Source organism: Ascaphus truei, chromosome 2 (genome assembly GCF_040206685.1).
Source record: "Ascaphus truei isolate aAscTru1 chromosome 2, aAscTru1.hap1, whole genome shotgun sequence".
Lineage (NCBI taxonomy): Eukaryota > Metazoa > Chordata > Amphibia > Anura > Ascaphidae > Ascaphus > Ascaphus truei.
Window position 1 is genome coordinate 66,584,353 of NC_134484.1, and position 27,703 is coordinate 66,612,055.

General features: G+C 42.2%; 1 protein-coding gene across 4 annotated transcripts in view; it reads left to right on the top strand.

Moving 5' to 3' along the window:
* Positions 1-524: 524 nt before the first annotated feature.
* The window catches only part of STK3 (serine/threonine kinase 3), a 248,534-nt gene continuing 221,355 nt past the window's right edge, over positions 525-27,703 (top strand). The window contains exons 1-2 of one of the 4 annotated variants that reach the window (XM_075582648.1): positions 525-859; positions 23,369-23,449. In XM_075582648.1, the coding sequence (XP_075438763.1) occupies positions 837-859; positions 23,369-23,449 (104 nt within the window). In that variant the 5' untranslated portion in view covers positions 525-836. Of the gene's footprint in view, positions 860-23,368; positions 23,450-27,127; positions 27,250-27,703 lie in introns of those variants that run through there. The other 3 variants (XM_075582650.1, XM_075582647.1, XM_075582651.1) reach the window with 3 other exon arrangements.

Sequence of the window (27,703 nt, forward strand, 5' to 3'; positions counted from 1 at the left end):
GACAGACAGACTGTCACCACTACATCTATCCTAGAGACAAGCATCACATTGGTCCTTAGTGGCACTGCACCTTTACCCTATCTCTGCCATTGGTTCACATTGAGCCTTAGTGGCACTGCACCTTTACCCTATCTCTGCCATTGGATCAAATTGATCCTTAGTGGCACTGCACCTTTACCCTATCTCTGCCATTGGTTCACATTGGTCTTTAGTGGCACTGCACCTTTACCCTATCTCTGCCATTGGTTCACATTGGTCTTTAGTGGCACGGCACCTTTACCCTATCTCTGCCATTGGGTCACATTGGTCCTTAATGGGACTGCACCTTTACCCTATCTCTGCCATTGGTTCACATTGGTCCTTAGTAGGACTGCACCTTTAAAGCTCCTCTACAGCTGCCACTTGCACACCAACTGCTTCCACGAGTGAACTGAGCCTCCAGTTCACGTGCCGCCCCCTTCCCAGCATGCACCTCTGTCAAACCTGCCTTCCTGCTTCCCTCTCCATCTCTATCTATGTATTTAGTGGGGGAAAGAAGAATACGGGAAGTCACACACACGCTGTGTGCTTGCTAGGATACACCTTCGAAATTGACATCGCAAGTGACCAATCAGAAAGGGAAAGTAGAGACCAGTCATCCAATGCCGTTTGCAGGAGCGCTGGAGGGGCGGGTCTGAGGCGGACAGCACGTTAGGGTGGCCTGTCGGATGCGGAGGAGCAGGAGGAGGGGGGCTGTGTGTTTGGAGGAAGATGGAAGTTGTGCAGAGTTAGTGACGGGTCGGGACCGTTTCGTTTCCTCCTTCCTGCTGTTTAGAGGCTGATCAGAGACATCTAATATGGAGCAGCCGGCGCCTAAGAGGTGAGGTCGGTGCCCCAAGCCCCAGCCACCTCCAGGACAAGGGCCGAGGGCCTCCACATCCCAGAGGGTGTGAGACCATCAGCTGCCAGCACCTGGGAGGCTCCTAACACAACTCCTGAGTGCCTCATTGTACTGGGGTCATTACCTGCTTAGTGCCTTATTGTAGTGGGATCTGTGTCTCATTGTAGTGGGATCTGTGTCTCATTGTAGTGGGATCTGTGTCTCATTGATGAACTGGGATCTGTGTCTCATTGATGAACTGGGATTTGTGTCTCATTGTTAACTGGGATCTGTGTCTCTTTAGTGTCTCATTGTACTGGGATCTGTGTCTCATTGTAGTGGGATCTGTGTCTCATTGATGAACTGGGATCTGTGTCTCATTGATGAACTGGCATTTGTGTCTCATTGTTAACTGGGATCTGTGTCTCTTTAGTGTCTCATTGTACTGGGATCTGTGTCTCATTGTACTGGGATCTGTGTCTCATTGTACTGGGATCTGTGTCTCTTTAGTGTCTCATTGTACTGGGATCATTACCTGCTTTGGGCCTTATTGCATTGAGTGAGATACACATTGCACAGGGATCATTGTTTAACTAGTGCCTTATTGTCAGCATACACTGAGTGCTTTATTGCATTGTTACATATAAGCAGTGTTCGACAAACCTATACATTTGCACGCCCCGGGCGAGTGGATTTAACATCGTGGCGAGCTCCTATTGGCCCAAGCAACACACGTGTGGTACTAGGTGGCGAGTAGATTTTTTTGTTCGGCGAGTAGATTTTTGGTTATTTGTCGACCACTGCATAAAAGTTGTATGGGATGAGCATCTCCTTGGTATGTTTGCCTTTATTTCAATAAAGATCATCCTGGAAATAATCTTCTCCCGATGGATTGTTTTTGTTTTGAGTGTTTAGTGAAACACAGGCCACTTGTGGGCCAAAGCTGATGTCTGCGGAATAGGTTGACTTTTCCTCTAAAGTAATGGGCCACAGTGCTAGCTGCAGCACTATCATTAACACCGTCGACCTGCTGTTGGTGTTATTTTCATATATGCTTTACACACACATTTTGGACCACTTCCAATGCTTACTTTCTGATTTCCTTGCATTTTATGGCATCAGTGTTAAAAATTTGAGTACTTTAATACACCACGACTTTTGCAATGTTGAGATGTTACACGTGACTGTCATAGATACTCAGAAGTTGATGGTAAAGGATCAGTTAACTTACCTACATAGCCTGTTTTCCATGCTCTGTGTCCTCCACATATCATCTTCCACATTATCATTTTTAGGGTTCCCTTTTGCCTGTCACAAGCATTTTCTTTTGTGTGAACTTTTAATTGAAGAAAGCTCTTGTTTGTAGTTCTACCCTCTTGTAAACTTGCTTGTTTGGTCCTAGTGGCCATATATTCCCTGAAGGTGGATAACAACATTACCCTTAACTTTTACCAACTAGCTCTACTAAAAGGGCACTATCTTCCTTAAACACACAAGCTTTCTTCAGCTGTACTGGGTACAGAAAATCTTCAGAGGATTGATAGGTCTCAAGCTCGTGTACCAGTTCAACTATAAATAACTCTTATGTTGGCCAATTCACGGGTATCACAACCTGTATGTAGATCTTTATTTATATAGCGCCACCTATATACATAGCGCTTCTCAGCAGTACAGTAATACACATGATTTAATATAACACATAATGGGAGTAAGTGCTTCTGACATTAAAAGTAATATTAGGAAAAGAAGTTCCTGCCCCGAAGAGCTTACAGTTTAAGTCAGCGGTGTGCAAACTGGGGGAGGTTGTCTGCGGGGGACGCGGGGTTTACAGAAGCCCCGTGCGCTTCCCGAAGGCATTTAAATTAAGTGCCGGGGAAGCGACGAAGGCCTCTGTAAACTGCACTTAGCTTGCTTCTGTAGATGTGACGTCATTGTATGTCTTTATTTATATAGCGTCATGACGCCAGGGGCAAGGTAAGAGGGGAGGGGGGGGGGAGTGCAGAGAGGGGAACAGCCGGCAGGGGGGCGCAGGGAAAAAAGATTGTGCTCGCCTGGTCTAAGTGGTAAGTAGGGAGAACATACAGAGAGAGTAGGAGGGTGTTCTGGTACGTGCGTCTGCAAGGGGCCAAGGTCGATGTATAGTATCAGCCACAGAGCTACCCAATTTCTATGTTTCGAAGTTTCCTTAGGAAATATTTCGAGACCCTACAAAAATGATGTAAGCCTGCTGCAGTGATCTAAATATTGTCATTGTTTTGGTTAAGCTTTAAGTTTATTTCTTAGAAAATTTGCAATGGCTGCAATATTTGAAATCCCACCACATATTATCTAACATCACAACACAGAAACATTGAACTGCTGGAAAAGTCAAACGTAATGTCAGATATGGATAAAGTAAAGACACTGTTTGTCAGAAGCAGCTATTGTCCATTTTGATAGAATAATGTTTCATTATTGAACTTAATGATTGTATCTAACTTCAGTGATTTATTATATAATAAATGTTATGTCTGTATTGCTAAAAGAACTTTTCCGGAGTGGGACTTATTCTTTAAGGCATCATAAAAACCCATGTTCATGTTTGTTGAACTTGTGAGGTCTCCATCCTATCTGGGAAGAGCTAATGAGCCTTGAGTGTGAACTGATGGGAGAAGCCACTTGAATTGAAAGGTGCAATATTGGTTTGCTAAGAGAGAATATTTTAAAAACTTTATGTAATATCATCTTTAAACAAATGTAGTCATACGTAAAGGAAAGATTTGTCTGCTTTGGTTAAAGATTATTCGTGAAAGAGAGGAGGGCTTTGCAAGTGCCAACTCCTGGTCAGCACAGCGATCTCACACAGAATGAAATCAAACTACTCCCACGTTTCAGCTCACAGTGTTTCCAAACTCATTTTAAAAATGATTAAAAAAATAAATATTAGTGTCTCTCCAAAAAAAGGCCTCAATCACCCAAGTAAAAGGTGTAACCTGCAAATCCCTGAAATATTATGGATCATTAGTTACTGCTTTTACATGTCTCCTCTAAAGCATGGTGATTCAACTGAGGTTTTCCAGATTTATTTGAAGGATTCCATGTGGGCACAAAAAATATGATGTGATTTTAGAGTATTCTCGAAGAAAGATTTTTAGATTCCATTTGTCGTATTATAAATTCAGACATGCAGTAATACTATATGTGAAGAATGAAAATTATTTAATTTCTTTATAATCCGTTTTGTGATCTATTTAACAGTTAACTTTTTAAACAAGTTGGCGTGCAATGGGATAACCCAAAAAAAAGTTTAAGGGAAAAAAGGTTGGAACAGTGATGCAACGTATAAAAATGAGACATTTAAAATGAATAATGTCATAAATAGATTGTAGCGCAGGGGTGGACAAAAATGTTAAAGCCGAGAAGGAAGGAAAGGGTGAGTTGGTGGCTCTACATTTCTGTCGGTGTGCATCTGGGACACACACTGACACACTCTCGCGCGTGCACTGAGATTGTTCCCCCAGGGGTGGGCAGAGTCCTGGAGGTCTCCCTTCTCGACCCCTCCCCGCACTTAACACTGAGCGGCACGGGAGTGACTTAACCTGTCAGTCACCGTCACACCCTACTCGGGCGCCATGGAGTACATTTTAAGAGTCCCAAGCGTTTTCCGGCCAATATGTAACACATTCCCTTTGTAGTATATGGTAGTTTCCATGTGATAGTGCCCCGATTGACGCCATCACAGTTTAATAAGCAACCCTCCTAGTGTTTAGCCACTTTAATGAAACCAATACACATTGAACATGTATTTGCTCTCTGATGGCTGACATGGTTTTAACCAATGCAAAAGTGGGAATTGTTTGTCATGTTCAGCACAAAACACTGTTGTATTTGTGCTCTGGTCCATTTCTCAAGAGATTGTTATTGTCAGACAGGCTCTGCCCAGCTGCATAGATACGGATAGGAGCTACTAAGCTTATCCATGATTACCTGAAGTAAGATTGTCTAACAGTAGTTACAGGTGAAGTAATTGTAAAATGATATCCTTCTTTATAAATATTTGTAGTTTTAGTTCAGATTAGTTGTTAGATCCTTATTACTTTCATTTTATTTGTTGGAACATCCCTTACCTGATGTGAAATACAGAACCAAACCTATTTTCCATTAGTTTAGTGATTTATCTAAATTGGTGGTCTATATTATATTGTTTACTAAGGTGTGATGTTGGCCTGTATTTTTTTGAAGGTGTGATGACAAATTCATAGGCATCTATTTTTTTTCTTTTTTGTAACTTAAATTTTATTGAAAATTGTGAAAGATTGCAAACCTGAATGTGTATCTTTCATGTATGCATTATCCTTTTATCTAAGTTTGTCAAAATACCATTGCTCGGCAGGTCAGGACCAATTTCTCTCAGATTTAATGCACTTATCTCATATTTCTGCATTTATAATACCAATCTGTGTTGTGCACACGAAAGCTAACAGTATACTGCATATGCCTACTATTTTACCATCATAACAGGAAGTATAGAAATATGAATACTGGCTGTTTTATCACGGGTGGTATTTCTAATAGAGATCATTTTGTCATGCCCTAGAAATGCTGTACTTAAAGTCAAACTTAACTCGAATTGCCTGCTTTCCTTCTAAAATCCTTGACACGAGTTTTAACATTTGTCTTGAAAAAGCTTTGTTGCCCATCTACTTAGAGGTGCGTCTGGTGCTCTGTATATATTTTAGCTGTCATTAGGTCACCCGTAAGAGAACGTATTTTCTTTATACTGTAGGTTTGCTTACATTGGCATGTGAAATCTTGCATTATTGGTGCCTGAATCTATTCAGTGGAAGTACAACCAGATCATAAAGCAGTAATCCTCCTACCCAGGCCCTCCAGAGCTGAGCAGCAAATTTAGGCTCCTGGCACCCACCTGGTTTCTATGATACTTATCGGTATCACTTGCGGGTTTTTACAGGGGGTTAAATGGCTGTCCTATAGGAAGCCGCAATAGATGATGTGGGAGATTTTAACGGCTATTTGTTTACCCTGGAGGGAAGGAACATCAGTAATTTCACAAGTAAGTATTTTTCGGGAACCAGAGGGTCCCCCGAGTTGAATAGTGATACATTTCAGGGGGATTGCTGCTTTAAAATGATGTAATTCCTTGCCTTTCTCTGCTGTAATCTTTTGCTTCCCCTTGCTTGCCTTTAACTCCTTGCGTCTGGTCTGGACCATTTCCTTCACTCCACCAAGTCTGAACTGCAGTGTTCTCACTGACTTTCCAGCCGTTTTTGCCAGACATAATCTACCCTTATTGTGAGATCTCAATTGAACACCAGTACTGTGGAAATAGTTAATTACTCTTCAAAACCATGTCTTGGGAGAGCCCTATAACGTATTTTAGAGCAGTATTATCTCTGCATGTGTGTCTCTTATAGAGTGTGAACATTTTGGGGCTTGCGATGCCAAGTGCTATATAGATGTTGGATACGTTTGTACGGATAAAATAAATGACACAGAGAGCATTTTGGTGGTATGTGTGTGTTGGATTTCATATTTTGGGAGATATTCACTTTACTTGAATAGATGGAGAAGGATTATTGTCAGCTGCTGATCCTTTGAACTTTAAAAAGAAGCGAGGGCTTCACAGGGCAACACCTATATATCAAAGGCCAGGGCGTACAGAAATAACTAGTCCCACCCAGCTACCCATCAGTTTGAAAATGTAGGATAAAAAAATGGAGGCACTTATTACAATTTCCCAAAATATCTGTTTAATTAAAGAATATGTTAGTTCTCTTTTGATGACTGCAGTGTAGCACATTCAAACATAAGGTTTGGTGGGGGGAATATATAAAAAGGGTTTTGAGGAAGGTCCATAGAGGGGAGAATAAGAGGTAGTAACGCTGCCAAGGGGGGGGGGGGGGGCAGTATCCTGCGGAGTTGACTGGAATTTAGGGAAAATATAGTAACATCCAAGAAAGCAGAAATGGTAATTAGTTACATATAAAACAATGTAGCCGTTGTTGTTGTTGTTGTTGCTGTTTGTCTGAACCTGCGACTTCAAGGTTTTTTAGTCGCAGCTCTGGGAACAGTAAGTCCTGCTACATCTGTACAAGAGCATTACGTATGCTGTTGATGGGATGGAGTGCATTTGGAAGAAACAAACAATCTTTCAGGGGAACTTTCCACTGTCCCTCAAAAGGAAAGTTTTTAACCAGTATATTCTGTTTGTGCTCACGAATGGATGTGAAACTTGGATCCTAAATGCAAAGATAATTTAGAAGCGACAACTCAAAGAAGTATGGAGAGATGTATGCTGGGTATTATCCGAAGAGACAGGAAAAAGAATGAATGGAATCGAAACCAAACAAGTCTGGTGAAGAAATTAAAATGGAAGTGGGCCGGACAAATCGCAAGACGAAGACAACCAAATGGAAGATGGGAGGCTGAAATGAGAATTTTTAACCTCTGTACCTGGAAGATCATTGGGACGACCTTCACCCAGCAGTAGATCGACCAGGGCTGAAGATGGGGGGAGTAAAAATTCAAGGAAGATGTGTGACATATGCAGTCTTCTTTTCATTGGACAGCTGGCTTAAAGGCGCTGAACTGCAGGACACTTGCGCCCCACAGTGCCTTGCGTCTGCTGCTGCCGTCAGGTTCCTTTAAGCGTAAAGCGGTGTGGGACGCGAGTGTCGAGGCTCTTGCTGTGAGTGACAGACATGCTGCCTTCACACAATGAAAATGACGTTGCATCTTTCACTTCAGGCTGGTTGATTTTGACTCTTGCTGCCTCATTGAAAGAGGCAGTCAAAGGTTTTAATTATTTGGGGGTGGAAAGGTGTACGTGTGTGTACGTGTGTGTACGTGTGTGTACATGTGTGTACATGTGTGTGTGTGTGTGTACGTGTGTGTGTGTGTACGTGTGTGTGTGTGTGTACAGTGGTGAGATTTTGTGAACCACCTATGATTTTAACATAATTCAAACCGAAAATGTTATTTCCAGCACTCAATGTAAATATAACAAATTACATGGCGGATGCTTAGACTATATGTAAAAGGGTCTGTGCGTACAAACAAATGCCCAAATGGCATGGTGGAAAGTGAGGGGGTGGGGGAAGATGGGAAAGACAAGGAAAAACCAAAAAGGGTAACACAATGCCATGATGGCAAAAAGCCGGATAGAGCGAATGTGATAGAGTTGAGGGGAGCAACGTTTCCGGATGTGGTGCCCCTTCCTCAGGCCTGTTCCCACAGATACCCCCCAAAAAAGGAATACCCCCCAATAAAGGAACCTGTGGTACTTCCCTTCAAACCATACCACATTGGTCTCCCTCCCAACTGAAGACAAATTGTAACTAACCACCAAAACACAACAACGTTGGTACTGTCAAAGACAGGGAAATTTACGCTATGTACATTAATGGCGCTATATAAATAAAGACATACAATACAATACCACAGGGTTCCAGCATACCTGGCAGGCATTGAGTGTATAGTCACCATAGGGTTAATCTGCCCCCTTGCATTTATTTACCACAGGGTTCCAGCATAACTTGGGATAGTATCCAATATTTAGATTAAAGCATATTACAGCCACTACCTATTAACCTTGTTGCTGTTTTTTTTTTTTTTTTTTGCCTATTGCTCTTTGTGTGCTTTCTCGCTGTGCCTTTCTATGAGGTTATTGAACTGGGTTTCCCTGACAACCATGACACGGGTTGCCATGGAGACCGGGAGTGTCTCCACGTAGCGCAGACTACGTGTTGAACCACCCACTAGGGTGACGCCTACCTCTGACATCACACATTGCTACACTGATCCATATAGCCAATAGCAGCAGAGACATCGGAGGACAGCGTTGGCGATCACAACACGGCGACAGCTGTGTTGCACTTCAGACACAGGGGCAGTCAACCAATGATGGTGCCCTGGATTGGATGTCCACGCCCACCCCATCTGGGGCTCATTATGCCAGTGACCTATAAATTAGTAACACTACAGATGGACCTCACATGGGACCTCACATGGGGACCTCAGGACCTCACATGGGGACCTCACATGCGTCTCATCACTGTTCCTGTGATACGTATGACTTTAGGAACTGAATTGCTCTTGTGATACTTTATTTTGGTGATTTCATTGTATTTGTACTGTTATGCATTATTTGCCCATGCATAGAGATCTGTACATTGGGTTAGCCACATTGAACATAACTCATGATATCAGTCTGATCTATCGACATTAGGACCTCTATCTAGCCTGATTGTCAGGGTCTCCTAGACCTCCTGCCTAGCCATAGTTCTTCTTTGTCCACTGGGTGTGCTGCTGTCTTCTGTTTCCTCTGGGTTCCTCTGTCTGCCTGTCTGTCTTCTTGTTGCTCCTGTCTCTGTCCTTTATAGCTTCTGCTTCCTGGTTGGTTCAATTGCCTTTGCTTCAAGTCAGACTCCTATGCACATGCCTCTGTCTTTGATCCTGATCTGTTCATGTACCTGTATTTGTAGTCTGTTCACAGTAAAGGCCCTTGCTAGTAATCTGGCTTGTCCCTGTTTGTTCCTTGCTCCCCGGTCTCAGTCCCTGCTCCCCGGTCTTAGTCCCTGCTCCCCGGTCTCAGTCCCTGCTCCCCGTTCTCAGTCCCTGCTCCCGGACCTGTCCTGCCCCGCCTGTCCTGTTCCAGTCTCCTCGTTGCCGACCTCTGCTTGTTACCTGACTTCGCTACCTGCCGCCTGCCTCGGACCCCTGCTTGTTACCTGACTTTGCTACCTGCCGCCTGCCTCGGGCCCCTGCTTGTGACCCCTACTTCGCTTCCTGCTGTTCCGGCCACCGAGATCATACCCGCCACAGGAGTCTCCCGTGATACTGATATTTTTTTTTCCATACTGGTTCAGTGTTTATATTGACACTTTTGATATAGGTATATTTATCTTGGGACCCTTAGCCAGATATACCCACCTTAACTGGAGTTGTTATCCATTTAGCATCATGTTTCAATAATCTTACAAGTATTGGTGACCATATTATTATGACGATTTAGTGTGGTTTTCTGGCTCTGTGATTTCCCATTCTTTGAGAGTACTATAGTACCTAACGTTGTTGTGTTTTGGTGGTTACTTACACCAATTTTTATTCCGTTGCAGAGAGACCAATGTGGTATGGTTTGAAGGGAAGCACCGCAGGTTCCTTTTTGTGAGGTATCTGTGGGAACGGGCCTGAGGAAGGGGCACCACGCCCCGACTTCCCGTCTCCCCTTTGAACTCTGATGTCTATCCAGACTTCCCGGCACCTATATGGATGCCCGGGCTGACTGAATAGACATTTATAGTAAATGCAGAAATGTAATAAAACATACTTTTAATACATAGGATAACTTGGGGAGACCCATATCTGTAAGGGAAATAGGACTGGGATATCTGGGCTCGAAAACCAGGAGTCTGGGGAACACTGGGCAGCCCCGGTGTAATTTAACCCGCATACCGACAAATCATGCCTGCACGCCGGGGAGAATTAGGGGACTACCGGTAATTTTGGCCCCCGAACTTCTGCAAACAAAATAACTGCTTTTCTACCCAAATATCCCACCTAAAACTTACACATAGAAAGTTTCATGCGTCTAGGGCACAGGGAACATGAAAAGTGGAAAAGCAGGGGACACTTGAACTTTTACATGTTATAATACCTGACCCTTGGCTTATGGTGCTATGTAGCTGCCAGGGACCCACGGTTCTCAGGGGTAACCAGATGGGCTTAACCTTTATTGTATAGCCTGGTTAGCCCCTTACCGTCACAGCGTGTGCTTCTGTTAATGCAGAGGTGCGCAAACTGGGGGCACGACAGACTTTGGGGGGGCGTGGCGGTTACAGAGGCCCCGCGATATTCAGCGCCAGGCCCCGCGATATTCAGCGCCAGGCCCCGCGATATTCAGCGCCAGGCCCCACGATATTCAGCGCCAGGCCCCACGATATTCAGCGCCAGGCCCCGCGATATTCAGCGCGAGGCCTCTGTAAATTCACTTACCAGGCCTCGCGTCCACGTGTCTCCATGGCGACTGGCGTCAAATGAAGCGGCGGGATCGTGACCTCACATGACCCCGCGGCGTCATTTGACACCTGTCATCATAGCAACGTGACGTCACATGACCCGCGGCATCATCTGACGCCGCCTTCAAGGTCAGGGTGGCCACGACCCTTGGGCCGAGCAGGCAGGTGGTGCGCAGCCAAGGAAGTTTGCGCACCCCTGTATGTATTAAACTGCTATATAGAAGGACCCAAATATCAGTTACACCAAATGGTACAATAGGTGTCACTAGTTAAACGTTTCGGCTTCCCAGTGGAGTCTTTTTCAAGAGCACTTCCGCTGCATTGGAAGTCGGGTGAAGCTGTGTAACAATAGATACTATAAAATATTATGCGAATAACCAAAGGCAATCCATATCTGGCCCCTGAGCTGAAGAGATTGTTTCTGGCTCTGTTTTAATCCGCATTAACTTTTTTCATATATATGTAAAAAAAAAGGGGGGGGAAATTATCTTCTGTTTGTTCTTGAATGTCTCCTGCTCTTCATTCTGCAGGTTGTTGTACTTAATCTATCTGTCATAGTAACGTCGTTAATATATTAAAATGGAAATCTTCTGTCCTCCCCCCATAGGACCGTTTCTTCCTTTATTTCCTAATTGTCCACTTAATTGTCCTACACTGGACCAGTTCTGATACGTATGTCATTTCTAAAATAATTTAAAGAACTTTTTGCCCTTTCCCGAGATGTCTGTTTCTCAGGTTCCTGCTGGTGGATCAGTCTGTAAGAGCGATGTTATACTGTAAGTCCACTTGCTGAGACCATGATGGCCATTTTTATTTTTGTCTATTCGAGGTTGGATGAAGTTCAAGGTGCAGTAAATTCTGAACCTGTCTTGTGGTCCTGGACAGTGGAGTGCACCCAGTTTTGAAAGAACAAAAAATAATGAAAAGACATACAGGCAGATATCTGCTTTACAATGAGCATTGAAACATGGAATTTGATGGCCAATAATTACTTAGCCCACCTAGTCTGCCCATTTTTCCATCGATTTTGTTAAACCTCAGATCCTACTTGATACTTGGCTTTTTCATATGTAGTATAGCTTTGTCTATCCGAAGCATTTTTAAATGTATCTACTGTATAAGGCTGCGTTCAAGGTGCCGGCGTCGCTTACATGCACACGGTCGTGACTTTCTAATGTTGGTTAGTGAGGCATAGCAAGCTAAATGCTCCTCCTGGCGGCCAAGCAGCGCGTTGACGCTGCGACATTTTGCCAAGACAAGTGAACTTGTCTTTCAGGCTGCAGTCGCGTCACATCAGCGTTACGTGAGCTGGTTCAGCCAATGAGGGTGAACCAGCTCTGTGACGCGTTCGCCTCCCTAATCTCCTGCAGCACAGTGCAGGGGATGTTCATGCATCACTCAGGAGACGGGCGCGTGCACTCCCCGTCGCGACTTCCGCACTCGGAGCGCAGCCGAACACTTTGCCACTTCTGTTGGGAGGCTACTCCGTGAATCCACAACTTTTTTGTGAAGAACTTCCTCACATTTCCCCTTGCCCTACCACCTTCAGCAAGTTACCTCATGTTCTAGTTCTTTTCTTTCTCTGAAATATATACTTCCCTCCCCTACCTTGTTGAAACCTCACTTTCCATTATCTCATTCAAGCTCTACATATGAAGGTCCTTTCGTGTTTCCTGATAAGGAAATTAGAGATTATGCAAAGAAGTACAAAAATAGTGCATGGTGTACATCCTAAAACCCAAGTGCTTTTGGAACATGAACTCCTAGATTGAAAACTGTACCTTGTCTTACCAATGAGCGATAAAATTGACGTGTCTGTGTGTCTCTCTCTGTCTCTCTCTCTGTCTCTCTCTCTCTCTCTGTCTCTCTCTCTGTCTCTCTCTCTCTCTCTGTCTCTCTCTCTGTGTCTCTCTCTGTCTCTCTGTGTGTCTCTCTGTCTCTCTCTCTGTGTCTCTCTCTCTGTGTGTGTGTCTCTCTCTGTCTGTTTCTCTCTCTCTCTGTGTCTGTGTGTCTCTCTCTCTGTGTCTGTGTGTCTCTCTCTCTGTGTCTGTGTGTCTCTCTCTTTCTGTCTGTCTGTGTCTCTCTCTCTCTCTCTGTCTGTGTCTCTCTGTCTCTGTCTCTCTGTCTCTCTCTCTGTCTCTCTCTCTGTGTCTCTCTGTCTGTCTGTCTGTCTCTCTCTCTCTCTGTGTCTCTGTCTCTGTCTCTCTCTCTCTCTCTGTCTCTCTCTCTCTCTCTCCCTTTCTCTCTCTCTGTGTGTCTCTCTCTGTCTCTCTCTGTCTCTCTCTGTCTCTCTCTGTCTCTCTCTGTCTCTCTCTGTCTCTCTCTGTCTCTCTCTGTCCCTCCCTCTCTGTCTCTCTCCCTCTCTGTCTCTCTCCCTCTCTGTCTCTCTCCCTCTCTGTCTCTCTCCCTCTCTGTCTCTCTCCCTCTCTGTCTCTCTCTCTCTGTCTCTGCTAATTCTTCCCTAAAAAAGCTAGCACTGAGCTGACTGACCCCACCTATGCTTTATTACATTGTTTGCCTACTTTGAAAGTGACATCAATTTTATTCATTGTTGTACAGTAGGATTTCTATCATCATTTAAAAAAAAAACCTATTTTATTTCTAAACTAATGTGGTTGCTAAGCCCCTCATTTAGTGACGATACATTTTCCTTTTACAATGCATCACATACATGTGAATTTCAAATAGGTCATATTGGGTGGCACTTTTACATCCTCTGAAATAATGATTCCCACGTCCATTTTCTGTATAGTTGTAGTCTTTCTAGTGCTGTTAATCCTGCATTCTGCCTTTTGGTATTTGTGACCCAAATGCATGATTTTGCACTTTATGGCATGAAATTGTAGTTGCCTTACTCCTTGATAATGTGCCACGGTCATTTTGTTTACCCTACCTGAAATGTGAACCCGGGCTTGTGTCATCAGTAAAAAGGCAAACTTTCCCTTGCAGGCCATTTGTATCTTAAATAGTTTTTTTTTTTTGTTAAACATGAATTCTCCCCCCTCCCCTTTAAATCCACACTGCCCGGGATCTTGTAAGTTGCTTAACTTTAAATATTTACCAATTTATCCTTTAATTTCCCCACTATTGATGTCCAGCTCGCTGGCCTATAGTTACATTACCTTTCTCTTCCCTACTAACATTTTTGTGAAGTGGGACTACATTTGCTCTGCTCCCGTCACCTGGAAGTACACCTATTAATATCCTTGGATGTGTCCCATCTTGCCCCATTGACTTGTCCCCTTTCAGTTTGAATGTTCCAGTGGGACTTTCTCCTCTGTAGGTTGCGTTTGTTCACCTTCTGCTGTGAAGACTGAGCAAAAATAATGTGTTTTTTTTCTATAACTTTTTTGTCTCTGGCAACATGACCCTTCTCTTCTGTGTTTGGAATTGCTTTACCTAAGAGAGGTTATTTTCTGACCGGGCTATTTTCTATTCTGGTTGGGCCTTTGTACAGTTATTTGCTTAACCTTCTTCTGTCTAATCTGGTTCGACATGCATTTTTACGTGAGATGAAAATGATCTCTTTTATTAAACTCTTTCCCACTTCTCCCATGTCTTTGTCATTTCTAAAGTACAAGTTTGTTTATTGAAAACGAAATGACACAGCCCAATGAAAATAAAGATTGTCGTTGTGAATGTGTGGGTTTCAAAATATTTTTGCTTTCCCATTGTCACTTGTAACATTTTAAACTTTAGAGTCATGGCCATATTTCTTGAACCCTGCAAAAAATTTTTTTCTACATTTCTCACTGATCAATTATGAATGTGACTTCAAGACTCTGCTTCACAATATCGTTTGAGGTTACAGGTTGGCAAGAAACCCATAAGAACGAATCCTTGTAGTTGTGCCTACCCATTACTAAGTTGCAACTTTTGGATTTAATACATTGTTATGATTTTCATGACTAATCATTGCACATTTTCTTACTGACAAATCTCAAGATCTTAAACTTGTAATTAAATATTAATAAGTGAGGCACTTTAATTACATGAAGAGCATGTGGTGTCCCGCATATATTGAGTCAGCATGATGTACTGGCTACCTGTGCTCTAAATGTATTATGCTTCTGTGTGTGTGTGTGTGTGTGTTTCATATTTGGGAGATTTCAATGCAAAGATTGGTGCCCAGTAGAAAGTCAAAGCATCATTTGGTAAGTATATGGCTACGGTAATAGGAACGAATGTGGAGACAGATTGGTAGAAATGGCAAAGTTTGAATTTATGAATTTATTCAAGAATAATCCAAATAGAAAATGGACGTACTGTAGAGTGGACCCACTGAAACAAAGAATGATATTGGCGATTTCTTATCAAACAAGAAACACGTGATTGAAGACTGCAGTCCTTAATCGTTTTGACACAATATGTGATTTGGTTAGCTCCAAATTATATCTTAATGCAAAGATGGAAAACGGATTGATTAAAAAGACAATCAACATCGATAACCTCAAGAACAGCAGAGCATTTCAAATAGAACTGAAAAATCGCTGTCCGCTTCCTTAAATTCATGGGACACTAACAATTCTGAAGATTGTAGTTGAGAGCGTAGAAAATACAGGAGGAATCACTAACAAAGAACAGGGTAAGAAAATATCTGGTGAGACAAAGCTATTCCTGAGGAGATGACCAGTAGTGAAGCAATCCCAAGATGCAAGAACAAGAATTGAATATGCAGAGCTGTACGAGACGATCTGCAAACGTATCACTGAAAATCAAAGATAACAGAAGCTTAAAGAAGACTTAACAGCGACTTATGATTGGGAAGAAGCAAATAATTGCATTAAAACAAGATGATAAAACAATAAAATACTGTGCATTTATAAAGAGTTGAGGACTTCTGCAATAAATTTGTATGAGAACAAGGATAACGCACGGCATAATCCAGCCGAGGAACAGCGAGAAGAAACCAATGAGTACCATGCATCCTTCCGGAAGTGGCAAACCAATTTAATCTATGAAGAGTGGGATGGCTTCCAGGGAAGATGGAATTACAACAGAAATCTTGAAAGAAGCTGGAGAAGAAAGAGAAAATCCTTGCAAAACTCTTTACATGCTGCTTGAAGACTAGGAACATTCCAGATCAATGCCATAGTTTATCCTCATCGACAAGAAAGGAGACCAAGAAAATGTCGAGGCCTACAGACAAATCGCTTACAAGATATTTATGAAGATACTTGCTAATCGTCTGCAGCAGACCCTGGATTTCACCCAGCCTAAAGAACGATTGGGATTTTGCAGTGGATACAACACAATGGACCACATTCAAGTCGTACAAGAAGGAATTCCCTTAAGTAATTAATTTGATGTACCACTCATTTTAGGATTCATAGATTCTGAAGGCATTTGATTCTGTCTACACCTCAGTGGTTCTAAATGCATTAAGAAGGCAAACTTTTGAAGAAGCGTACATTGATATAAGGAACATTTACGAGAAAGTTGATGTGGCAATTAGATCAGGGGTGTGCAAACTCTTTCCCCTGCGCCCCAACCCCCTCCTTACCTTGTCTCTGGTGTTCTGATGTCACAGCGGAGGTGGAGGAGGTCATTCCTTTTTTGTTCGTCCAGAGTATCCGTTTTATGTAGCCCAATAAAGTTTTTTTTTTTTTTTTAAATTTTCACTGGTGAATCTCAGTCTATAGGAGTGGCTGCTGCTTCGATCTTCTACTTTTTCTATTGTGCTTCCGGATCGTGCTTGTGCCACGGAGTCTCGCTCACCACTGTCCAGGTGCCACACGGCGCCAGGAGAGAGTGGTGAGGACAAAAAGGACGGTATTTTTCGTGAGTATATTGCAATGCCATACCGATCCACTTTACTGGTTTATTGCAGCTGTACACATATGCATATACAGGTCTTCTACCGGTAATCCCTCCAACTCTCTCTCCTTCTCTGGCCTATCTCCGCTATCTCCAATTCATCATTATACCAGGCTTTTTTTTTTTTAGCTAACCAGGAGTGTATACCTTTGAGCCTTACAGACGGTTTTTCCTATTTCCTGGATTTCACCCAGCCTAGCGAACGATTGGGATTTTGCAGTGGATACAACACAATGGACCACATTCAAGTCGTACAAGAAGGAATTCCCTTAAGTAATGAATTTGATGTACCACTCATTTTAGGATTCATAGATTCCGAAAAGGCATTTGATTCTGTCTACACCTCAGTGGTTCTAAATGCATTAAGAAGGCAAACTTTTGAAGAAGCGTACATTGATATAAGGAACATTTCCGAGAATGGCACATCAACTATTAGATCAGGGGTGTGCAAACTTTTCCCCCTGTGCCCCAACCCCCTCCTTACCTTGACTCTGGTGTTCTGACGTCACAACGTCACGTTGCCATGGCGACGCGTCACCAGAGGCTGCCGGAGCCAAGGTAAGAAGTTACAGAGGCCTTCGCCGTACCCTCGGCATTTAATTTAAATGCCTTGGGGAAGTGTGGTGCCTCTGTAACCGCCGCGCCACCCAGTTTGTGCACCCCTGCATTAGATTACATGAAGATATACTTAAGATCCTTACCTTAAGTGTATCGGGAAGGATGGGGGAAGGGAGGCACCATGTCGCCAAAGCCGGTATATACACAGACAAACGGCACAACCCTACAATGCCTACAACAAATTAATAGACGGGGGTGCATGTGGACATAAGTAATCCCTAGTTCCTAAAAAAAAAAAAAATCTTACCTCTTTTAGGACCATTGTAGAATTTTTGTATCTACAACGCCCTACCATTAGAGACTAGTACACAAAATAGTCTTAAGTGAATTTACTGAACACCGCATACAATAAAATAAAAATTAGGAGGAAAGTTCAACATATCAATTACACCTACAAATTCTGCAATCTACAAATGTGAAGGAAATCACACATTGTCCAGTATGTAAAAAAATTGCTGTAAGTGTAAGCGCAACCATACATGAGCTCCAAATTCTAGAGGTCTACAGACTGTTGTAAATATCCAATCCACCACTATAAGCAGTGCACAAAAACAGCCAAGTGCAGGGAATAAAGCAACAACCACTCAGCTATTTGAAAACAAGAGTTTACCGGACTAGCTACAAGAGGGAGAAGACACTAGACAATATGGGGAGCAAAAAAAAAGAAATAAAGTGAGCAGGGGGACAACGTAAACTCTTCGGGGTGATACGCCTGTTCTAGGGCCGTTCCCACTTGCCCCTATTGGACAGTAAGAAGAAAAATGAAAACATCCCGTAGTTTCTTCCACCCTCTACACAATGACTCCTGTAACAGCAGCAAGCGTGCTGACAGCTTAAAACGAGACAGTGGGCCTATCTGAGCGGGAGTTTTAAACATGCTTCTGTGCTGTGGGACTGAGTTGACAGAGAGGCAGACAGCAGGACTTTTGAGCGGAGCATTTGAAAGTGCTCAGTCGTGTATTGCATCAGATCGATCTGGATGGTCCCTACCCCCACAGGAGTTGAAGCATAGCCCGGGTTAGTCTTGACTGGCACTTAGTGTAAGCTCTGATTTGGAATTTGTTTTGTTTGCTGGCTCCGTCCAGAATAAAGACTCTTTATTGAACTGCTTTGTCCTGTCTGGTGCATTGATCCCTGTGTTAGAGGCAATCCAAGCCAATTTTTTTAAATCCAGGCATGAAGCAGGGGGTCTCCGGAACTGAACCCCATTAATTTCAGCTCCGGGGACCCTCTGCTTCCAGTGGTAGCCACTCTAGGTTTCACCATGTCTGCTTTTCAGAGCTTCCGGGCCAGTAGGAAGCTGGTTCGGCTTCCTGTTGGCCCATGTGACGAGGTAGCTGAAAGCTGCAGGAGATGCTTACCTTCGAAGGGGGTGCCGGTATCTCCGGAAGCACAGGGTCCCCAGAGCTGAAATGAATGGGGTTCAGCTACAGAGACAGGGATGGGACATTTGGTCATGGCACTTTCACCGCAACCAAATGGGTGAAGGTGCTTAGTGGCAACACCACGCTGCTACAGCTGATTTCACTGCTGGAATCTTAGCTGCTGGCCCCTTCTAAGGTAAGTTCAATTACTGTTTAGGGTAGGGGGTTAATATAAGGGTATTTAGCACTTGAGATAAGGGGTTTTAGTGCTTGGAGTAGGGGGTTAATGTAGGGGTTTTAGCGGTTAGGGAGGGGGTTAATTTAAGGAGTTTTAGGGTAGGGCTTTGTCGGGTAGGGCGTTGTAGGGTAATGCACTTACCTTAGCTGTGAAGTGGCTGGCGGCTGTAGCTTCCGGCAGGGTGAGTCGACGTGAAACGGCCGCGACAAAATGTCCTAGACGACCGGAGATCCCCGTGCTTCAAACCTGTATTAATAAATGACCAAAAAACGGCTTACATTGCCTCTAAGTTCTGGTCTGATAAAAAAAAAAAAGATGGAAGGATGAAATTTGAAAATTCGTTCGAGCAGCATGTAAAAGAGGCAGCCACAGTACGTGGAAGATCCTTAGATAGGCCTTCATCCAGCAGTGGATCAACAAGGGCTGGTGTGTGTGTGTGTGTGTGTGTGTGTGTGTGTGTGTGTCTATTTGGAAACTTGTCGTGGCTCATATTTAAGGAACGGGGCTCTAACTATGAAAGTATACTTTCCTCACACAGTACAAAATAAACAAAAGGGCAGTCGCGTTGCAAATCTGTATTTTCATTTGATATGTTTTGGTTTCCGATGGGACCTTTTTATCAAGGACCTTTAACAAGACGTCAGATAAAAACCCAATCTTCTGAAGAAAGGAGGTAAATGCACAATTGTAGTTTTCTTATTTGGGCCACAGTGAAAGACTTATAGATTGTAGCTGTCATTTCTGCCCAATACTTGGAATGCTACAAAAGATACCAAATATGCAGTTTATGGGAAACATTTCAGAGAATGTGTGAGATGGCAGGATGTCTTCATTGTTTTGGTAGCACCAGTATGCATTGCTAAATAGGAGTAGTGGAAACAGAAGGCTTTTGGTTATTTAGATAGCCTTCATTTAAAACGAATTCATTACCTGCACCAAGTTACATAGTTTTGTTCGTTTTTTTTTTGTTGTTAATTTTTCCTAATCCAATTGCATATACAACAGCATACACGGAGTAAATAAATGTCTCATTGGTTGTTTTTGTGTAGAATATACTATTGTAAATATGAACAGTCTTTTGTTAGTCTAAAATGCAATGTCAATGCATACAGTAACCCTTTGAAGCACTTGAGACGTTGCTGCTTGGTCAATGGGTCAGACATTTCAGGGATGGTAACGGAAGCGGTAACGTAAACACGAGTGTCGGAGGGGCTGTGGCAGAGTAAGATAGACCAGGGGTGCTCAGACTCAATCCTCACTGGCTACCAATAGGCCACATTTTTAAGATTTCTCTTGACACATACTTATCCAATACATTGATCCCTTATCACTAAGACAATGTGCTTTAGTATGTGTTGCCCTGAAAACCTGCCCTGCCAGTAGCCCTCCAGAACTGAATTTGAGCACCCCTAGTAGATGATTGGCACAATAAATATTTACCTTCCTGGTCATTGTGAGCTGTAGGGTTTGTGAGACCAGAGTGAATTTCAACTCCATCCCATCCTCTCCCCCCCCCCTCCACAGTCTATTCAATATTTCATTGTTCACAGGGAAATTAAACTTGGCAATGAAAATATTATTATATTTGCAGAGAACACAGACAATCTTCCCATTGCTGATTTCTGTCCATAATTCCTTTTTGCAATACTATCCCCTTCTTAATTCCCTAGATTAGGACAGAACAATGAGAGGGCTGGAATGCCAAGGTTCTCTTCGGTAGCTAGGAAACAGGTGCAGTTTTAAAGCATTTCTTAACATGGCTTATTTAAAGATCTTTACGGCTGCCGTGCACAGCAGCTGCGCACTTTATAACTGGGTTGAAACCAGTAACCGTTAAAGCAGCAGTACATCTGAAAACCCTGATTTTCATTTTTTCACATTAGCGGGTATTACACAGTTGACTTTCCTAACCTCTAGGAAATGTTTAACAGTGATGTAATTGCTAACACAAAGACCTATGTATGGGTAACGAATACATCACCACTCTCCATTGATGAATACCTGCAACCTAAAACTTCCCATGCTTCTGAAGTATAGGTATTACTTAGCAATGTACTGTATATGAAAGACTGCATTGGGCTTCTATGTGCCAGTTTGAGTAAGTGTCTATGTTAGAATACACACAACTGATTTCTTCCAAAGTGGCCTCAAAACGCCTGTAGATGAAATCTGTGTTTAATATATATTTGGTTACAATTCATTTTAAGTACATTTTACAGCAAATTACAATATTACTTGTGAGCACATTCACATGTTTCATACAGATCTACAACCCTGCTTTTCCCCATTATCTCTTGGCATGCAATGCTTCCATTGCAGCCAGGGATTCTGGGAAATGACATTCAAATTACTCACCGTGTCACCTTTCTGCTTCTTTTTAACATGGACCCATATGAGCTTGTGCCAGCGGTTTTAAACAGCTTTTCAGCACAGCTTGGGTTAAAGAAGAACATAGCCAGTAACCCTACTCACAGCAGTTTCCACCTTTTGGGTCTCTTCAGTGCGAAGTTGGTTATACTGGCTATGTGACGTGAAGCTGGGATAGGTTTCAACCATATATTAAATCATTCACGCAGAGTAAAAAAAGTGACGAAACCCTCCATCGTACATGTTACAAATGTTGCACACACTTAAAATAACCACGTGATATAATGAAGTTACTTTCTTAATGAACGCACATCCTCCAGTATAAGATGTTACTGTTGGCTTGGTTCTTGAAATAACCATTTAGAATAGTGGAACCTCAGTGTTCAATAATATTGAATGGCAGAACAAGGGATCAGGCGCGCAAATACATCCAAGTAATATATAAAGGAAGAAAAAAAATACCAATAGTGCACACTGTGTATAATATACAGTAATAGTGTAGTGATATAGATTTTTCACTTACAATAGTGCAAAGGAAAGAAGGCAATGTGGTTATTCTGAGTGACCAACTCTGTATGTAGATCTTCAGATGGGTCTGAGCAGTATCCCTCTGAGGCAGGAGGAGGACTCGGTGCATAGAGAATAGAGAAGGCACAAAAAGTGAAGTAGTGTTGATTTTTTTAAAGTTGGTTTGTAGACGGGAATTAAGTAGAATTATTTGTGTTGGTCCAGTTACAATAGTGCAGAGTAAATGAGTACTTCAGTATTTGGTGACACCTTTTTTTATTTGGACCAACAACAGATACAAGACAAGCTTTCGAGCACCGTCTTGCCCAGGTCAGCAATACTGATTTACATGGTAAGCTGAGACATGGGAGGTGCTTGATTTTTCTCTTGTTTGTTTTCACCATGTGCTGGACAGGTGTTTGGAAAGGCAAAGCTCCCTCTCCTTACTTATCATGTTTGACCCTCAGACAGGGTGGGCTAAAGTTGATTAAACACTTCAAGCACTCTATTCGGTGTTTTTGAAAAGAAACCAAAAAAATCAGACGAAAGATTGCTTTAAAGCAGCATTCTGCTCTGATCGACACACTTGTTTTTTTTTTTACTTTAAGAGATCTCCTCTTGCAATTTCCAGACCTGTTTTTTAATTTTTTTTAAATTTGTAAAATCAGATGCTTCCCTATAGAGAGGGAAACATTTTAAATATTCGGTGTCCAGGAGGTTAAAATGAAGCATCCAGATTTCAGTCTAAAAGTTAACATAATAACCTCCAACCCTTAGGAAAGCTTTTTTGCTTTGAAAAATAAATAGAAAATGAGCAGGACTTGCTCAGGTGGCAAAATACTAACTTACAAGTTGATCTCTCATAGGCTTCTGTGAGAGACTACTGCTTTATGTATGGATACAGTGGATTAAGGAAGATGATTACTGTACATGAAGTTGTTTTCAATATACTCCGATTATAAGCTTTCCGTGGCAGGGATTTCATTTCCTATTGCCTGATCTTACGTATTGCACTTCTTGTATTATAATTCACTGTATTGTCTCTTGTAAAGGGCGAAGTACACCTGTGGGCGCTATATAAGTAAAGCTATACTGTACATACATACAGCTCAACCCCGTTATAACGCGATCCGTTACATCGCGAATCCGCTTATAACGCGATGCAAGCGTGGCTCCCAATTTTCGTATTTATGAATACTTTACAACACGATTACTGGTATCTTAAATACTTTATTGTACAATGCATACAATTGTACATTATTTCTAACGCGATCCGCTTATAGTGCGATGTGATTCTTTGGACCCCAAGCCCAGCGTTATAAGGGGGTTGAGCTGTACTTTTTCTTTGCAGGTACAGTCTAGTCAGTCCTTCCCTAATGATCAAGTTGAGCGGGTCACCATTCTAATGCCACCTGCACTTGGTCATGGTTTAATCGTATTGCTTATGCAAAGGTTTTACACCCGCTATACACAGAGGTGATCTGATTTGCTCCCCCATGCAATCGGTTTATGTTCTGTCGTCCTTTCTCCCACATTTCAGTTGTGTTGACCTTATGTCTTTGTGTTTCTTTTCTTTTATTAGCAAGCTTAAAAAGCTGAGTGAAGACAGCTTGACTAAACAGCCAGAAGAGGTCTTTGATGTTTTAGAAAAGCTTGGCGAAGGGTAAGTGTAAAATGTAATATTCTTTTTATCACTTGTGCAGGGATTCAAGGATAAAAAGGGGTCTCTCAAATATGCTTTAAAGCGTGACTGTGAAGTGTTTTATAAGATCCCCGTGATGCATATGTGTAACATTGACATGCTCTGTGAACTGTCACTGGTATTACCGCCTAGATGAAAACTGCAATTTCAGAAAAAATGTAAAAAAAAATGATCAATCTTTCCAAACACTTACAATAATAAAGAAAAAAAAAGTTTAATTTCCATTTTTTAGATCTATAGGCAATTATTTAAGTGAACTTCATATGATGTTTTTATTTTTACTATATTTAATAATTGGGATCCCATTGGCGGAAAGTATTTTCAATTCCCCCTTTCCCCCCCACCCCCCCGATCCTGTCCTTGCTTAGTAATTTACTCCTTGACAGTACCAGTCCTCCAGATTACATTTTTTGCAGAGAACACAGAATATCAAGAAAATATTTATTAATCCGTTAACTTTTGATATAATGCAATATATTGTTTGTGTGTGTACACGTACGTGCATTGATGTAATGCAATATATTGGTTTAATTGGTGTGTACGTATATGTGAGAATATGGCAGCACGCACTGAAAACAAGGCCTCTGCAGAGGCAAGTATGGTGCACGGTAAAGGGTAAAAGTCTGTGAGGATCCCAAGTGATCCAATATACCGGCACAGCACGAGAGAGTCACATAAAAGTGGTTTATTGGGTCAAAATGCACACACATACCTGACGTTTCGGTGGAGCACATTCTTCAGGGATATATACGTGTGTGTGTGTGTGTGTGTGTGTGTGTGTGTGTGTGTGTGTGTGTGTGTGTGTGTGTGTATATTTATATACACACACACGTCTGCAACCCTGCTTTTTACCATTAACACCTAGCATACAGTGCTTCCACTGCAGCAAGTGAAGCACTGTGTGCTGGGTAATAATGGTGAAAAAGGGGGTTGCAGACCTGTTTAAGACATGTACATTTGCTCACAAGCGATATTTTTGTGGAGGGTTTTTTGTCACCTTTTTCACCCACCATAACTTATTTTAGATCTATATCTATCACATATTATACATACATACACAGAGACAGTTAGAGAGAGTACAAACGTGACAAAAACCCTCCAGTGTACAGCAAATAAAGCTATCACTTGTGAGCACATTCACGTCTCAGACAGGTCTGCAAATATTCCATTCTCTCTTGGCATACAGTCCTTCCACTGCAGCCCGGGATTTTGGGTAATGACGTGCAAATTAACATTGTGTGTCAGCTTTTGCTTCTTGGCCATGTTCTTTAACATGGATCCCTATGAGCTTATCCCTGTCGCATTACCTCGCTTTTTTCAGCACAGCCTGGGTTAAAGAAGTGAATAGCCAGTAACCCTACTCAGTCGGCTGTTTCAACCTTTTGGGTCTCGTTAGTGTGAGGATAGTTTGTCTATACCAGGGGTGTGCAAGCTTTCCCCATTCGCACCCCTGCCTGCTCTCCTCCCCAGCTCGTGCCACCCCTTGCTCCGCTCCTGCGGCAAATGACGCAGCAGAGTCATTTGACACCAGGTTACCATGACGACACGCTGCAAGGCGAGATAAGTTAGTTACAGAGGCCTTGCGTGGTCCCCTGGCATTTAATTTAATAAATGCCTTGGGGGAAGAGAGCAGCACCTCTGTAACCGCTGTGCCCGCCCCAGAAAATCTTGCACCCCTCAGTTTGCGCACCCCTGGTTTACACAATATGAAGCTGGTAGTGGTTACAAAAAGAGGCCAATAATTATGGTGAGTAAAAAAAGTGACAAAAACCCTCCACAGTATAGTGTACTGCAAATGAAAAGTGACACAACACTGAGTGCTCATTTGCATGTCATTACCCAGAATCCCTGGCTGCAGTGGAAGCATTGTATGCTAAGTGATCATGGGTAAAGGCAGGTTTGTGGACCTGTCTGAGACGTGAATGCGCTCACAAGTGGTATTTTTTATATGTATGCATGTGTGTAGGTGAGCCTCCATATGAATTTTTGCAAGACCAAAGTGATCAACAAACGTGACAGTTCTATAAAGATCGATATAAAGGGAATAGTACTTGAAGTGAATAATATGTCTATCTTGACCAGCACGTATCCGTGGATGGGAACCTTTTGAATGAAATCAAAAGGAGAATGAAGATGGGATGGAGCACGATTGCAACAAGCCACATTTCAATGGAATCTTCCACTGTGCCTCAAGACCAGTGTGTACTAACTGTGCTCACGTATGAATGTGAAACTTGGACCCTAAACATGAAGACAATTCAGAAGCTTCAGACAACTTCAAGTATGGGGAGAGATATGCTAGATATTTACCGATGAGACCAGGGAATAAAATGAATGGCTTCGGAAGCTAACAAAGGTCTGGGACATCACAATGCTAAAGAAATGAAAAGAGTAGTGGGCTCGGACATAGAAATGACCATCATTGAGCAAAGATCATAGGTGACATCAGATGACCAAAAGTAAGATGGGAGGATGAAATTTGTTGGAGCAACGTAGAGAAGAGCGGCTTATAACAGCAGTACCTATAAGATCACTGAGATCCAGCAATGGATCGTGTGTGTACACCAGCATATTCTTAGCTTATAAATATGTAATAATTGTAATTTGGAACTACGAATTGGAATTCTACTGTTAAGCACTAAATTCATGAAACAGCAATTTAAAATGGCAGTAAGGAAAGGGTACATTATACCATATTAATAGTTGCTTGTACTGTGTCGAAATGTATGCTTCTTTACATTGCCTCTCCTCATTATTTAATTCTTCAATAGCTTTCTGTTAAAATCCGTTATTTTCAACCTTTTTTCTATTGGGACACCTCTATATGTGGAGTGGAGATGCTTCCCTTTGGGAATCGATCTGTATGGCGAACATAAGTAGAAATTTCCACACTTGGGGTGTTGGGAGGCGTATATTTGTCTTCCTCTTCCCATTTGAACTATGAGAAGGGACATTGTAGCCATGGGGGGGAAGATTCTCCCAGCGTGCTGATAAATACTGCCCCGCTAATTTTTAACAAACATATTCCCAAGTAGCTCAAACTCCTACATCCACCACATCATGAATATATATTTATGCCAAAATGAGTGCTACTGAGCGTGGCAAATGTATACAACAGAAGACAGGGGTGCCCAATGCTACATCAAATTGACAAAACATATATGGTAATGAGTATAAAGTTTAAATACTTTAATAATAATAGTAATTACTTGTTTTTTTAGTTAAACCCTTTGGCCAAAGCGTCGTAAGCCTGCATACCAAACGTCAAGGTAAACCAAAAATGCAGGTTTACCTTGACGTTTGGTATGCAGGCTTACGACGCTTTGGCCAAAGGGTTTAACTAAAAAACCAAGTAATTACTATTACTGTATTATTAAAGTATTTAAACTTTATACTCATTACCATATATGTTTTGTCAATTTGATGTAGCATTGGGCACCCCTGTCTCCCGCTAATTTTTAATTAGACAATTGTTTGTCTGCAGACCACTACTTGAACACTGATTTATGAAACCATATTGACAAAACATATTTTTTCTGGAGATTAACTTGGCCGTATTCATTTTCTATAAACTTTTTTACAATTGTGTCGTGATCATATTGCTACTGCATTTTCTCTCTTTGCCATGGAACCTTCAAGAGAAGAGACGAAGAAAAGAAAACACAGACGGAGCAAAGATACTACCACCGGATGAAGGCCCTATAACACGCTCTCGATGTCTGTGTATGGGAAAGTAACTTAACTGATGTAGTGTCTCACAGGTAATAAACAGAATAAAAAACAGTTATACTGGTCCTAGGTGTATTGTATAGTTAATCAGTTAAAACATCAATTTAATTAATATACATTAAAATAAAGTGGAAGAAGAAGATTAAAGTGAGAACAAACAAAACACTATTAAATGATTCCTTTATGTGCTTGTATCCTAGGGAGGCATGTAATAACCAGCTGGTGGGTAAATGCCAAAAAAAAATGCCTCTGAAGGATAGTCACGCTAGCCTGCTTGGCTTGGGGTTACAGTGACCCAAACGGCAGGAGTAGCAGCAGTGGTAATAGTAGCGTATACTAAATACCAGCTGATAGGTTAAGCATTGCAGGGGCCATGGAAACAGGTGATTAGGTAAACAATTGATCGTCGTGGCAAACGGCCGGCGTTATATCCTGCTAACCGAATAATAAATGCATCAAATAGATGATGGCTCTGTGTGAGTCTTA